Raw genomic sequence first — 14,116 nt, 5'->3', positions numbered from 1 at the left:
GCACACAGAACCAAAACTTTAAGTTGGAATTATAAACTAGCAAAATAAGTAAATATAATAATTTTAAACTCGTTATTAATTTAACGTCAATATCAGAGTTTTATCGCGGACAAGCGGCGATGCTAGCCGCTTACAGTTATACAAAGAAGAAGAAAAAAACATTATAAGTGTAATAAAATTAGTTGATAGATTCTCAATAAAAATATAGACAATGCTTTCGAATATTTATTTTTAAAAGCATTTTTCTCTGGTTTACATCTATAGATATAATTAAACTTTATGGTATTTTTTTTTTCTCTTTTAAAGATGGTAGGAAATGTTCTGGCTTATTTATTCAATACTAGTTGTACTCGGCCACGCGCTGCTGTGGCTTAGTCTGGTTAAATGTAAAATAAATAGAAATTACACATTTCAAACATGTTTCATTTCATATGCTTGTGAAAAATTTAAATAAGTTAATATTGTGAAACAAGACAATATCGAAAAAGTCAACAAGTCAATTGAAATTGTATATTTTTTTGAGTTTTTAGAGTCGAAATAATCGGCGGCCATGTATGAGGAGATGCATGTATGTGGAATAGGCGAAGAATATTTGGAAAGTAAAGGAGTGGTGTGGCGTTCTATTCTTCCTGCCTACCCCTGCGGAGAAGCGGCGTGATGGTTAGTTAGTTAGTTATATATTTAACAGTTTTAACTTTATTTTTTTTATGCAAGGCACGGTTAATTTTACGAAACGCCAATACAAAAACGAGTGACGATATTTAATTTAAAGTCAGTAAAACGTCGCTAATTTCACGACACTTATTAAATTTAAAAATCAGAGTGGAAAGATTGGGTTTAAAATCTCGATTTGCGGATAGAGATAAACTCTCGGTAAAATGATATTAATGGCAACGGACTGACTATAAATTGTACTACCGCTTCATGAACTGGGGGTAATGGAGTGGAAATGAGCTTAGTAAGAGAAAAAACCCGCTATTCAACCAAAGGCAGAATACTTACAGTCCAAGTCTTGCTTCCAGCCGCGAGCTGTAATCCTCCAGAATGCACTGGATTCTGGTACGAACAATTCTCGAACTGATCTTATTCATCAATAAATGACCAACCAAAGAAAATATCACCAGGGGATTAAAAATTTTGCTATAAATCTTTTTCAAAATAGTAAATCTTTCTTCTATAAACCTTTAAAATCATAGGTGGCCAACATTTTTAGCAGCCGGGCCAGATATTAGATATCAGATTTCATTCCGGGCCAAAAAACATAAATGCAGGTAATCAAACTATTAATAAGATAAGAGTTAGACAATACAAAAAATTAAAAATTAAACAATTTTAAATTTGTGAGACGTCTGATTTTGTTTGTCAGAACTAAGTGCATCAATGTTAACGATTGATGTTGTTGCTACACGCAAACAGTTTTCCAAATGCCAATCAGTGATTCTTGTTTTCATTTGACATTTAATATACTTCATTCGATTAGTATCATGGCTATTGTATAACTAGCTTTTACATAGCATTTCGACTTTGAGTCGCTCTAGCAGTCGGCTATAGCAGCGTGTATTCTTATCAATGTGTATTTAAAAGTCAATCGCAAAATGTTGCGATTGTTTGTTAACACGAATATATAATACTATAGAAGAAATTGTCACGATAGTGAGATACGTCCATGTATGGGATGTTCCATGCACAATGGAATGTTCTTTTGGTGGTTTTATGTACACTTAAAGAAAAAATGTGTGAAGTGCTCCGCTGGCCACAAGAAGACACCCGCCGCCCGCATGCGGCCCGCGGGCCGTGGGTTGGCCACCCTTGTTTTAAATTATTCTTATTATAAATAGAAATACTTTTGATAATGAAAACTTACGCTTTGTATTTGGTGTGTTTTGGTGTAATGACGACCAAATTCCCACAAGTCTACTCCGAACTTGAGCGCCCAATTTTTAACTCTGGAACAGAAAGAAAATGTTTCATTGTCATGTAATTCAATATTTGTGTAATCATCAAAACAGTAACATGTTGATCAGTGGCTGTTACAATTACAATGGAACCTAAGTGTTATAATTTTTAAAACATTTACAATAAAACCTACCCGTTAACTACGAAATACAGATAACTTCAACTCTGGACATTAATTTTTAAAGTGTTTAGCTTTTTTGAAATTGGTTTTCGGTCCATTTTGCTACGAAATCAACAAAGCAAAAAAAAAAAAAATTATTTATAATCGTAAGGGAGTTACGTTAAAGTTACCTACAATACGTAGTTAAATCGTATAACCCCCGTTTATAATCGACGCCGACGCCCTGAAATATCAACAATGGCTTCTGTATTTTTAGTATTTTAAAGTGTTTAAAGAAACAAACAATTTCGTAGAAAAAAACTAGCAATATGCCTCATAAGCATAATATACATAATAAAAAGAAAAATTAAAATAAATCACAGTAATCATGTAAATTTTAATTCATAACATAAAAACATCAAAATGAAATAATAAATTTTTTTTTTTTTATAATTAAAGTATTTTTTTAATGATTTGCAAAAAAATATATATATTTGAAATCATTAAAATAATTTCATCAAATATATCTAGTTACATAACTGATAATTTTAACTTCTGATGATTAAGAGGTCATTTTTTAAAATTTATTTAATCTTCTTAGTAAAGATATAAGCTTAAGATATATTAAGTAACAAATGAACTTTTGAGTATGTTTTAACACTTCTATGTATTTTCAAAATCACGCATATCCAAATCAAATATTTTTTAACCTCCTTGGGAGTTTAATCCGCACTTTGATACGGCCGGGATTTTTCACATGAAAAAATAAAAAGATTTTGTTTATGATTTGTGTTACATTTTTAATAAAAGAATAATACATTCAAAACATGAATATTTCAAATAACGAGTACTTATAAAAGCTGTTAAGCCACGATCTCGTTTTTAAATCATTATAAAAAAAGGCCGATTTTCGCATTACACTGACGATTTTCTACTTCCATTCGCCAGTCGTAGGAGGAAAATAGCCACAAGGGGTGGCGTGGGTCAAAGATCATTATTAGATTACCGATGATAAGCCGTTTCAGATTTTCTTATTTTTAAAGCTGATAGTTATAAATAAAATCATGCTTTTTAAACATTCATAGTTACATAATTAGAACTTTTAAAATGTGCTTTAAATATTCAGTACATTTAAAACAGTATCCCCAATTTATGAAAATACCATTCTCCCTTTACAGTATACGTTGACATTTTGAACCGTTTAAAAAAATGTTGAATATTCAAAGGTTTTTGTAAACAGCGGTAAAATTAGCGCTGTACGATATGTATCATTTTAGATGGAATGAATTTAGGAATTTCATCTTCTACTACTCATTCGTAAAAAAAAACTTTTTATTTTCCAACATTTTTAAAACCAGGTCTAAATTAAAAAGTTATTTCATTTAAACATTATTCGAAAAACATCGTTTTTTATGTAATCTCTATTAAAATTCATGTTAAAACATAAATTTTTTAAATTTTATGAAATTTTTGTGTGAAAATACTGGATTTTATTCCCCAGGGATAGATATTGAAAAATACTCTAGATATTTCAATAGAGGTATTAACGGTTAGGGTATTAACGAGGTTCGCGATCCTGTCATGATGAAAGTTATACAATGCTGTTCAAGAAATTACGTAAACTGGACCATATTAGATTCAAACTTTAGACATAGACTCAAAATATTGTCTTTAAAAAACTGGCCCAAAATAAATAAATTAAAATAAAACAGGCGTTTCCTAGCATACAAAATAAACCGAAATATTGTAACATGCATAAATTAAGTTTTTTTGCTTTTTTTATTTTTCTAAATTTTTAACAGATACAGAGCTTCAAACTCGTATGTACAGCATTCTTTGTCGCATGGCATATAAATAAGTTTTGAAAATGAATTAAATATGGATTTTATTATTTTATTAGTTCAATATGGAAAGAATGGTAAGTGTTACGTATAATAGAAAGTGAAAGTGATTTAAACCAGAAATAAGAATAAGATTATTAAATTATTATAAATATTTAAAAATAAATTATTTGGCAGCCGCACAGCGAGAAAGTGTTTTTTGTCATTGTCAAGCCTTATTTTTATAAACAAAATATTAAAAATTTAATTGTTTAAATGTGTTTTTATTTTATCATTTTGAAAATTATGGCCGCAATTCAAGAATTAGGTTCCTGAAAAAATATCTTTATAAAATTATTTTGAATGAATAAAATTACTATTCAATTAATTTTTATTAAAATTATTATGAAATTCTGTATTAATATACTACTGTTATTCAATGGACTAAGATTTTAATATATATATATATATATATATATATATATATATATATATATATATATATATATATATATATATATATATATATATATATAAATATATATATATGTATATATATATATATATATATATATATATATATATATATATATATATATATATATATATATATATATTTATATAATTCCAATTGGATTAGAGTTAAGATACGGTTTTTCGAAAACGAACCCTAACGACTATCTAGATGGGGGTGAGATTATAATCTTTCAATATTCCCTATCTATCGCCAAGGAATTCCGTCAGACGGGGTGGCTCGAAAAAATTGGGAATTTTCCAGATAGGAAGGCGGAGAGGAGACAGATGCCGGCGGTTGCAGTCATCGTGATTGATAGCGGGGTGCACGAGACACGAGACACCCTATCGCTGAAATGAATTAAGCCACCGATGATGGAGACATCGGAAATAATCGATATTTGGTGCAATTCTCAAAGCCTTTTGTCAATGATATAAATTTAATGAAATATTACATTATTATAAATTTTATTTGACCAGTGACCAGGTCCCGTCGTAACCAAAATCATCAGACTGATGTGAGGCTGGAAAAATTCTGTTTTATTTACACAACAAGGCAGGGGTTGAAAACCATGATTTTACATATTTTTTTCTGACAAAATGAATTTAAATTGAACGAGTTTAAGTATTGTAGTAAAATAATAATAATAATAATAAATATTTATTCCAGCTTGGCTAAGTGGTGGGTGCAATACTTAGTCAGCCATATATGTTTCACAACTTATTTCTTTATAAAATGAAATTAAAATAATAAACAAATAATAATAAAATTAATGAAAAGGAACGGCGAAAGAAAAAAAAGAAAAAAATAATTTCATGAATGTTAAGGTAAAGGTTTTAAGTATGATTTGATATTATTCTATTTTAGAAATGGATTTGGTATTTATATGGAAGAAAACTATTAATAATAATAATAATAAATTTGGATAACTTATATAGCGCCATTTTCGTAAAAAAATACCTCAAGGGCGCTATTAAGTTGTTAGTTTATTATATAAAATGCAGTTCCACCAAGAAATATCGGTACAAAACTTAAATCTAGTAAATTGAAAAAATCGACCAAACGGATACTATGCGTATCTCGTCTATTTAAGAATTATCTGGCTAAAAATATAAATTTAGTCTGTAAATAAATGAGGCAATTAAATCCATTTCCAAAAGTACTTACTGAAATATGACATCAAAATTGCTGAATCGCGAATAAAGAAACGATATATTTCTATGTTATTTTTATAAATAACATACGCAAAAGATATTTTTTTATATATATCGTCCATAAATTGGTTTCTCACAGATCAATACTTTTTACCACCATCATTTATGATTGAAGAACAGAGTCATCTACCTGTTTATTTTTAGTAGAGGAATGAGGTCAGAAATTACATTGATTTAACCACCTGATATGATATTCAATAGTTCATATAGAGCCATATATACTACCTTAAAAGGCTTACGTAATTTATACTGAAATGATTTAAAAAGACGTTAAGATTTCTATAACAAAAAAGTTTATAATAGCCTCTTATATCAGAATTCTGTACCGAGCTTCCTAGGATATATGGCTTCAGTATTTTTTTAAATTTATTTACCAACTCAACATATTTTTAGTCTGAGGTCAAACGTAACGCAGATTTATAAATGGTTTATTAAACTAAGTCTTCGCATTAATAATCCCATTATTGGTCTGTACAGTAAAATCGTTCCAAACTTTCATCCAATTATGGGTTAGTTTTCAAATTATAATCATAAAGTGGAAGAGGATTTTCTTAACTTTCTCTCAGCTTAAACATAAATAAAAAGTCCAACAAAATAAAAAAATATATAAATTTAAATAAATTTAAAAAAAGAAGAATAACCTGTAAAGCCTCTACTTTTAGAAGCTTGTCTGCAGGTAGGATAGTAAGTAAAGGGAAGGTAAATGTGAAAAATACAAATACCCAGACTAATTGAAGATAAATCTTTTTAAAAATTATTTTCAACTTGGTGCGAATCGAACCCTCTACAGCGCCACGGCGTCTGTCAGTTTAGTTGCCTATAATTTAATATAAATTAAAGTAGAAAAATAAATAACATCACTGCAACTAAATGTAGATACCAACGGTCTCAGTGATTTTCTTTGTATATACCTGTAAATATTTGTTTATCTACGAGCATGTGTATACAATTCTGTTTTGCATTAATTTTGTACTGCAAAATCTTGCACGCCACATTCTTCTACGTTAAATCCCTCCTCATATTTCCCCTGCGCCCCCCACCCCTCACCTGCATCCCCCATCCCTCACCTGCACGCCTCCCCCACCCTTCACCCCTTCCCCACCCCTAACACATCGCACATCTCACCTTCTCATTAGCCCCGTGTTAGCGTTACAGTTCCGATGACACAATTCCAAAAAATATAATTCCTCGCTCCGTACTTATGGTACATATTCCTCGGAGTTCCAAGTTCTCAAGGAGAGCGTGTTTCTCCGAGAGGCGGCGAGGGTGGGAGGTCGCGCCTAGATCAATACCTTCCCCTCATCCCTCGCTGCCCCCGCCTCCACGGCCCTGTTTTGGCGCTGTGACATAATGCCTCGATTTTTTGCGCCCCTGAGAATTAATGTCCCACCCCTCCGATTCCCCTCTCCCCTCAATAAAGAAAGAAAAAATATATTAATGGTAACTTTAATATTTTAAGCGCGGGATTTAAACGGGTGAATTACTCAGGTAGGGTAAATTTCAATCAGCAGTAAAAGTGTAATAGATATAGGAACGTGAAATGATGTGAAAGGATCAAGTCCTTTAAGGACACTTCGATGCTTTATATTGGCACTTTAAATATGTCAATTTATACGATCGATTTATTTTATTAGTATTTTTTTTCTTCAATTTATATAATATTATAAAGTAACCATTTTTTATGCTTAGATTATTGGACGGTCTAGATAATTAAATAATTATTCTACCTGTACTTTTTGTGGAGACCTTTTAAGAGATCATTATCTTAAATTTTGTTGGGTTTTTGGTGTTTTTTGTGATTGAGATTTTGTCAATTTCATGATAGTACAGAAAAATGCAAAAGTAATAATTTAAAAATAAAAATCACACTATTACATCAATTTAGTATTTTTGGGTCAGGAGTATCAGTGCATCGAAAACTTTAGATTTTGAAATATGTTATTATTTCAATTTTTTTTTTCAAATAAGTATTCGCGTTATACACAAATATATATTTATTTGCATTAATATTTTCAGCTAAACCTAAGCGGAAAGAGTTCAAAGAAAAGGTTTATAGATTGAGGATTGGACCACAGATTTGACTTAAAGTCCATTTCGAAACACACCACGACATCACAAAAGTTATCGCACAACTCTAGTCCTTCCAATTTCGTCCTAATTTCGAAGGCGACGCTTTGACGATACGGTGATCATAAGTATGGGTTTCTGCACGGAGCTTCATATTTATAAAAAAATCGGAATGACTCCAATTAAGACAGTGGTAATATTGAGCAATGGCGTTAGATGAACGCAAGCCGTTATTTGACCCTACCCCGAGTTGAATAATCACTGATAACTTACTACGAAAATAACAAAAATTGTAATTTTCCAGATCAATTCAATTATTCAATTTTGTTAAATGTTTTTTTTTTAAATGTTTTAAATAAATTACCTGGTCAAATTATAATCTAAAATAATAGAAACGAAAATGATATTTTCTGGGGTTTCTCATGTATGTGATTATAATCCAGGATTCAGACTTCACATACTAATATAAGAGTTTCTGCTCAATAAAAAGCTTAATTTCATCTCACCAATAGATATCTCTAGTGAAGTTCTAGTGATTCAAGAACAACGTTTCTTAATTGGTTCAAATATATATAGAACTTCCAAGAATTTGAGTGGTGTGGTTATCAATAATGGGTAGAATCGGTGAATGTTACACATGTGTAAAGTGATCACTTAAACCAGCCTATGACAGTCGTCAGTCCCGTAAATGCCCCTTATTCCATATTCTTCTTCATCTTTGATGAGATGTCAAAAAATAATATCAATTATTTAAAGTGATTTAAGTTAATGCTCTGGATATCAACTTATTGTTTTTGCATGTAGCAGCGAATAAATATTAACTTCACGAATTGATATACCTCTTTTTGATTTATACAAAAAGAAGTTTTGATTTAAGCAAAAATATTTGCGGAAGGAAGTTTGAAGACCACTTTTGGAGAACTGACACCGAATAATGGATGAAAAATGGCGCCAATTTTTCAATCTTCTATCCCAAATTTTCATATTCATCAATAAGAAGAAATGAGAACTTCTTCACTGAAAAGGTACCCACCTACACTAGGTACTAGGTTATGATAAATGCGAAGAAATATTTGCTTCGAAAGCATAACTCCCATAAGAATTATTTAATTTTTTTGTCAAATTGTTTTTATTTCACGAATTAATAATTACATTATTAGACTATTTTAACGAGGGCTTTATTTAAATTATCTTCAAATTGTGTCATTCAAATTATTATTAACGACGAATTGTCACTTTATTTACAAATACTTATTAGTATATTTTTGTTGTTTATTAACCAATGAGTGCTTTTACCAATTGACAGGCATTAGATAAGACGCAATGTTTTTAAATATAATGAATTTATAAAAAAAATATATTACAAATAAATGTTATCATCACAATAATAAAAATTCAGATTATTTTGTATTTTATATTTATCAATTTATTGTGGCACTAATAAAACAGCTATGAATACATCCATTGGTGCATAAACTATTGTACGTACATATAACGCTCACTCCTTTCAAGAACGTCATATATCAAAAATCGTCAATTTTCATTTGTGCATGTTTTTGGAATGCCCAGAAAATGTACTATATCCCAGCAAAAGAGGCATATTTTTAACTTAATATTTACCCGTTACAGGGCAGAAAGTTTGTTTCTGCATTTTGAAGAAAATGTATTGTTTAATTACTTTTTTAAATATAAAATAAATATTTTTCAAATGGGGAAAAAACCTTCAGGTATTACCTAAAAAGATCTGTTGCACAGTAAAAAGTTCAATAAGTGGCTTGATATTTATTTTTAATACATTGTATTATATTTTCAAAGTTTAAAAACGTTCTCCTGAAAAATCATTTTTTTTTATTTATGACGTTCTTGAAAGGAGTGAGCGATATGTATTAAAGGCAAGGTGATTTGTCTCACGCTTTCAGTATATAGTACAAATTGAGCAATAGTGAAATCAACGATGAATACGCACTGCGATTGACGTATTTCTTGAAATTTCTCAGTCTGGCGATTTTTTCCTAAAGTGCAGATACGTGCAATTCATTTGAATGAGATTTACGCCAAACTGCGAACAGAAATGCGTTAAAACTCATTTCGACATTTGGCGATATGACATGGCTACTTGGTCACCCAAATCGCCCGATTTAACAAAATCGGATTTTTCGTGATACTATCTGAAGAGCAATCAATCGTCCACAGTCTTTTGCCTATTTGAAAACCACCTTTTTAATATTACTAGAGGAACACTTTACTCCAAGTCGTAGAAAGTGCCCGAAACCGAGCCGGATACTAGATATGATTTTCACAACTCAATCAATTTAATCAAAATGAATTTCAATGATGTCCATAAACGATACCATTTGAAACATGAAATCGTTTTGCTTAACGGAGTTATTTAATAAACAAACAATTCGTTACTTTTTAATGCTGTCCATAAAAGTTCACCCGTTTAATGTAGTAAAAAATCCTATTAATGAAGTAAAATAAACATATTAATATCGGGAAATAAAATTGTGAGTATATTTTGTTCTCCTTTAAAAAAAATAGTGATTCTTTATCAAATTCATAACCTGAAGGATTATTTTTATGTATTTATTTATAATCCTAGAGGTTATGAATTTGATATAGTCACTATTTTTTTTTAATGTGAATAGATGATACTAACAGATTTATTTTTCCGATATTTATATAATAAAATACTAACAATGACTGGATTTATTAATTATACTTTACAATTCGGATGTGGGTGGAATCCATTTACCATGGAAGATATGAAAAGTATTTATATGGTTTCATTAATATTACTTTATAATTGCTTACTAGCACAAAATCGTATTGAAAGAAGGGGCATACACATGCTTCCAAGAAAATAAGTGAGGAAGGCTGTTGTTAAAATTAGGTTAACATAAAGTTAATATTTTTATGTTTGGTTTGATTGCTGTCACAATTTGACAGTTAAAATAAATACTCAGACCTTCAATTTTTTATTCAAATTTACGGAAACATTCCTCCCACCCTTTTTTACTAAGTGTATTGTTACACAGATTTTGATTGAAATGTGTTTTTAGTTAGAAATGTACGTTTTTAAGTATTACTTAATGAAACCAAAATAAAATTGATTGAACATTTTTATCAGATTTTTTGCAAATAATTACAATGGATAATTATTAATTGTCGTTAAAATGAATATTTCATTTAAAAAACTAAAAGTATTCTTTTTATGAAATCTAAGTTCATATTTTCAAAATTGAAATGATATTTTCACCCCATTTACATACACGCTTTTGAACATTCTTAACAATTATATTCAAGCTATACATTTTCAAATTTGAAGTAAGTATTTCTTTTGCCACATTTACACATACTCGTATGCTTATGAATCCTATTAACGATTAATTTCTAACTACATATTATTTTTAAAATAAAAATGTTCACAGCATTTGCATGCTTAAAGTACACTTGACACTAATTTCTACGAGTATTTTTAATTTAATTTTCACTTGTTTAATTCCACATTTTCTTAAAATCTGTTGCGACATGACACGTTTTGTATTCCGCATTATTTTCAAACATAGTGTTAGAGAATGATAATGATTGAATGATTACCAAGTAAAATTTAATTTAAAAAATGATAGATTTTACCACAATGTGATTGTCAAATAAATATATTTAAATAAAAGTTTTTACCATATTTTGTATCCTTGTGAAATTACAATGATTGATTTTCAGCACAACGAAAAACAAAGGTAATTTTGAAATGATATCAGGTGAAATGTGTCACTCTCCGTTATCAACACGGTTATAAGATTTTAAACCATTTTTATACGATATACGTCCGTTTTAATTTCACATTTTGACGCCGCTATCACCCTTTTCGGCACATAGACCACAGACGATAAACAAAAGGCAGGAATTGAAAGATATTGTCTTTGGTTTTTTGTCGTTGTTTTGAATTGTTTTACTTTAGATTATTGCCATATAAAACACTAAACGATGATAATTTAGTATGGAAAAGTATTATTATTAGATGAATGAGGAGAAAATTCAGGGGTAACGATTTGCTTATTTTATTCGTTACGGACTTTCGTTAAATTCAAAATTAGTTAAGTATTTTTTTGTGGATCAAAATATGGACTTTCCTTTTTTTTCCTAATGTCAAATATAAATAATAAACTAACTTACCATCACGCCGCTTCCCGCAAGGGTGGGCAGTGAGAGTAGAACGCCACACTAATCTGTCTTTGCAAACATTCATTGCCTGTCCCTCAGACATAGAGCGCTTGTGCACTATACGGAATTTTACTGTCTGACAGTCCGGGTTAGCATTAAAAAACTGATGAATGGCTTGTGCACTTGTCCGTCTTTCTCCGGATCGGTGCGCTCGATCGGTGCGCGTGAACTCGATCACGCTAAACTGTCGTAGTCCCTTTTATTTGAAAAAAAAAACCGGCCTGACGGACAGTAAAATTCCGTGTAGTGCACAAGCGCCCACCATACCCGCCGATTATTCTGACTTCTGACAAACTTAATGTGTTTGAAATGCTTGATCACAAAGATATAAAATAAAACTGTATTTTTTAAATGTATTTTATAAACCCCATACATTTTCCTAATTATCTGTAAAAACTTTTCCACGCGTTTAAAAGTAAGCAAATATTGACAAATAGATATTTAAAAATGAACGCAGTAAACACCAGCCTCGGGTAGAGTCAATATTTGATCCGGAAAATGTGACCCAAATGACTTTGTATTACGGGAAAAAGTTCAGTGATTCAAAATATGTACCCTATAAATCAATATTTCACCCACTTACCCAGTTAATGTTTGCTTAAAAGAAAGTCTGAATAGGTAAAGATACAGAACATACTCGTATACGGGCTTAATTCCATACTGAGCTATATTCGAAAATGGTTAAAAATTACATTTCAAAGCAGATTAATAAGGGGAAGAAGGCGAAATATTTTTTTTTCTTGAAAGTTTTTCGCAGATACTTTGTGGCACACTTCATAAATTTTATAAAATAAAACAACTTTGTTTTCAACCACTTTCTATTAGTATTTATTTTTTGTTTTTTGATTTTTGTTCTGGATGTTTGTTATGAATTTTTTACATTTACCTTCCCTATCCTTGCTATCCTACCTGCAGATAAGCATCTAAAATAGACGCTTTGCGGGTTATTCCTTTAAAAAAATCCTTATCATCATCGGGGTAAAACATGTACTAATTAGTATAGTCATGTAAAATATCGCGTTGCAGTTTTCCTTAAAATCATACTTTCGTTTAAATTCATATCGAGAACTAAAAAATGTATACAAATAATTATAATAACACTAAACCAAATCCTTTTCTGGAAAATGTATAAAACAGACGCAAGATTTGAAATGGATCCTTTGTATTTTAGCTTTCAAATTAAAAACGTTGTAATTTGTTTTTTAAATGACACGAAAAGTTCAAAAAGAAATCCCCTTCCTTATTTTAATAATGGAAGTAAAGAGAACCTTTATTACGAGAGGAAACAAGCAATACGTCACATCAAAAGCCTTCCGTACAACAACCACAAGAAAAACTAATTAAATTAGATCATATTTGATCTATATACATGCTTCGCCATTTTCTTCCATGATATTTATGACAAAAAATATGCGACTGTTTCTTTAAAAATTTGAGAACAAACATTTTTAGAAAATGGGACTGAAAAGGACATTGTTAAAGGATCGCTAAAAATTGCAGATCTGAAGAACTGTAGCAGTCTATATATTACGTATACATGAAAAATGACATTCTTAGGGTAGTCCTTAGCATTCCTTGTAGTTCGCCTTTAAGGAGCATTATCATCGTTATTGTATATTAAATAGAGTAAATTTATGAAGCGAATGTAGTTGGAAAAAGAAACAGAGGAAGACAGAAGAAAACTTCACATAATCAGGTATGTCAAATACTTGAATACGGTCAGGTCAGAAGTCGAAATAATCGGACGATTTACGTTCGGATTAACGAGCTGGCATTGTATTTTCTTTTAAATAAGAAGATCGAATGAATTAAATAAATAATTCATAACCAAGCCAGAAAAAGTTATATAACCAAGAAACATTAGAACATTCGCTATATTAGGAAAACCTTCCCGAAACAGATTTAGTGATGGGATCGCATGACCAAGCAACCACTCCACCGCGGCGTTTCGGAAATAATTAAAGTTTTTCCGGAAGTTTTCTTCGCTCCCTGCTCCGTTAACAAGGTGAAACTACTACCAAGTTGGTCGGGAAACTTTTATACCTCTCCAGTTCCGGCAAAAAGAAAGACGAGTAAGAAACGGGGTCTGAATTGAAATGTGTAAGTGGAGAGTTTTATTGTAGAACGACCGACGTCCAATTATGTCATAAATGCCACGTATAACTCTAAGGGATTTGTAAACCAACGTATCAATTATTACGTTTCAAAAATTTGCATTTAA

At 30.3% G+C, this 14,116-nt stretch overlaps 1 protein-coding gene across 2 annotated transcripts in view; it reads right to left on the bottom strand.

The window, feature by feature from the left end:
- The window catches only part of stol (voltage-dependent calcium channel subunit stolid), a 119,886-nt gene that overhangs the window by 98,881 nt on the left and 6,889 nt on the right, over positions 1 to 14,116 (bottom strand). For both annotated transcript variants that reach the window (XM_088263373.1, XM_088263374.1), the window contains exon 3: positions 1,865 to 1,946. In XM_088263373.1, the coding sequence (XP_088119499.1) occupies positions 1,865 to 1,946 (82 nt within the window). The remainder of the gene's footprint in view (positions 1 to 1,864; positions 1,947 to 14,116) is intronic.

Source organism: Brachycentrus maculatus, unplaced genomic scaffold (genome assembly GCF_059751285.1).
Source record: "Brachycentrus maculatus isolate JH-2025_06_01 unplaced genomic scaffold, ASM5975128v1 h1tg000199l, whole genome shotgun sequence".
Classification (NCBI taxonomy): Eukaryota; Metazoa; Arthropoda; class Insecta; order Trichoptera; family Brachycentridae; genus Brachycentrus; species Brachycentrus maculatus.
The sequence above is the reverse complement of the archived record's forward strand: the minus strand, read 5'-3'. Positions and strand labels throughout refer to the sequence as shown.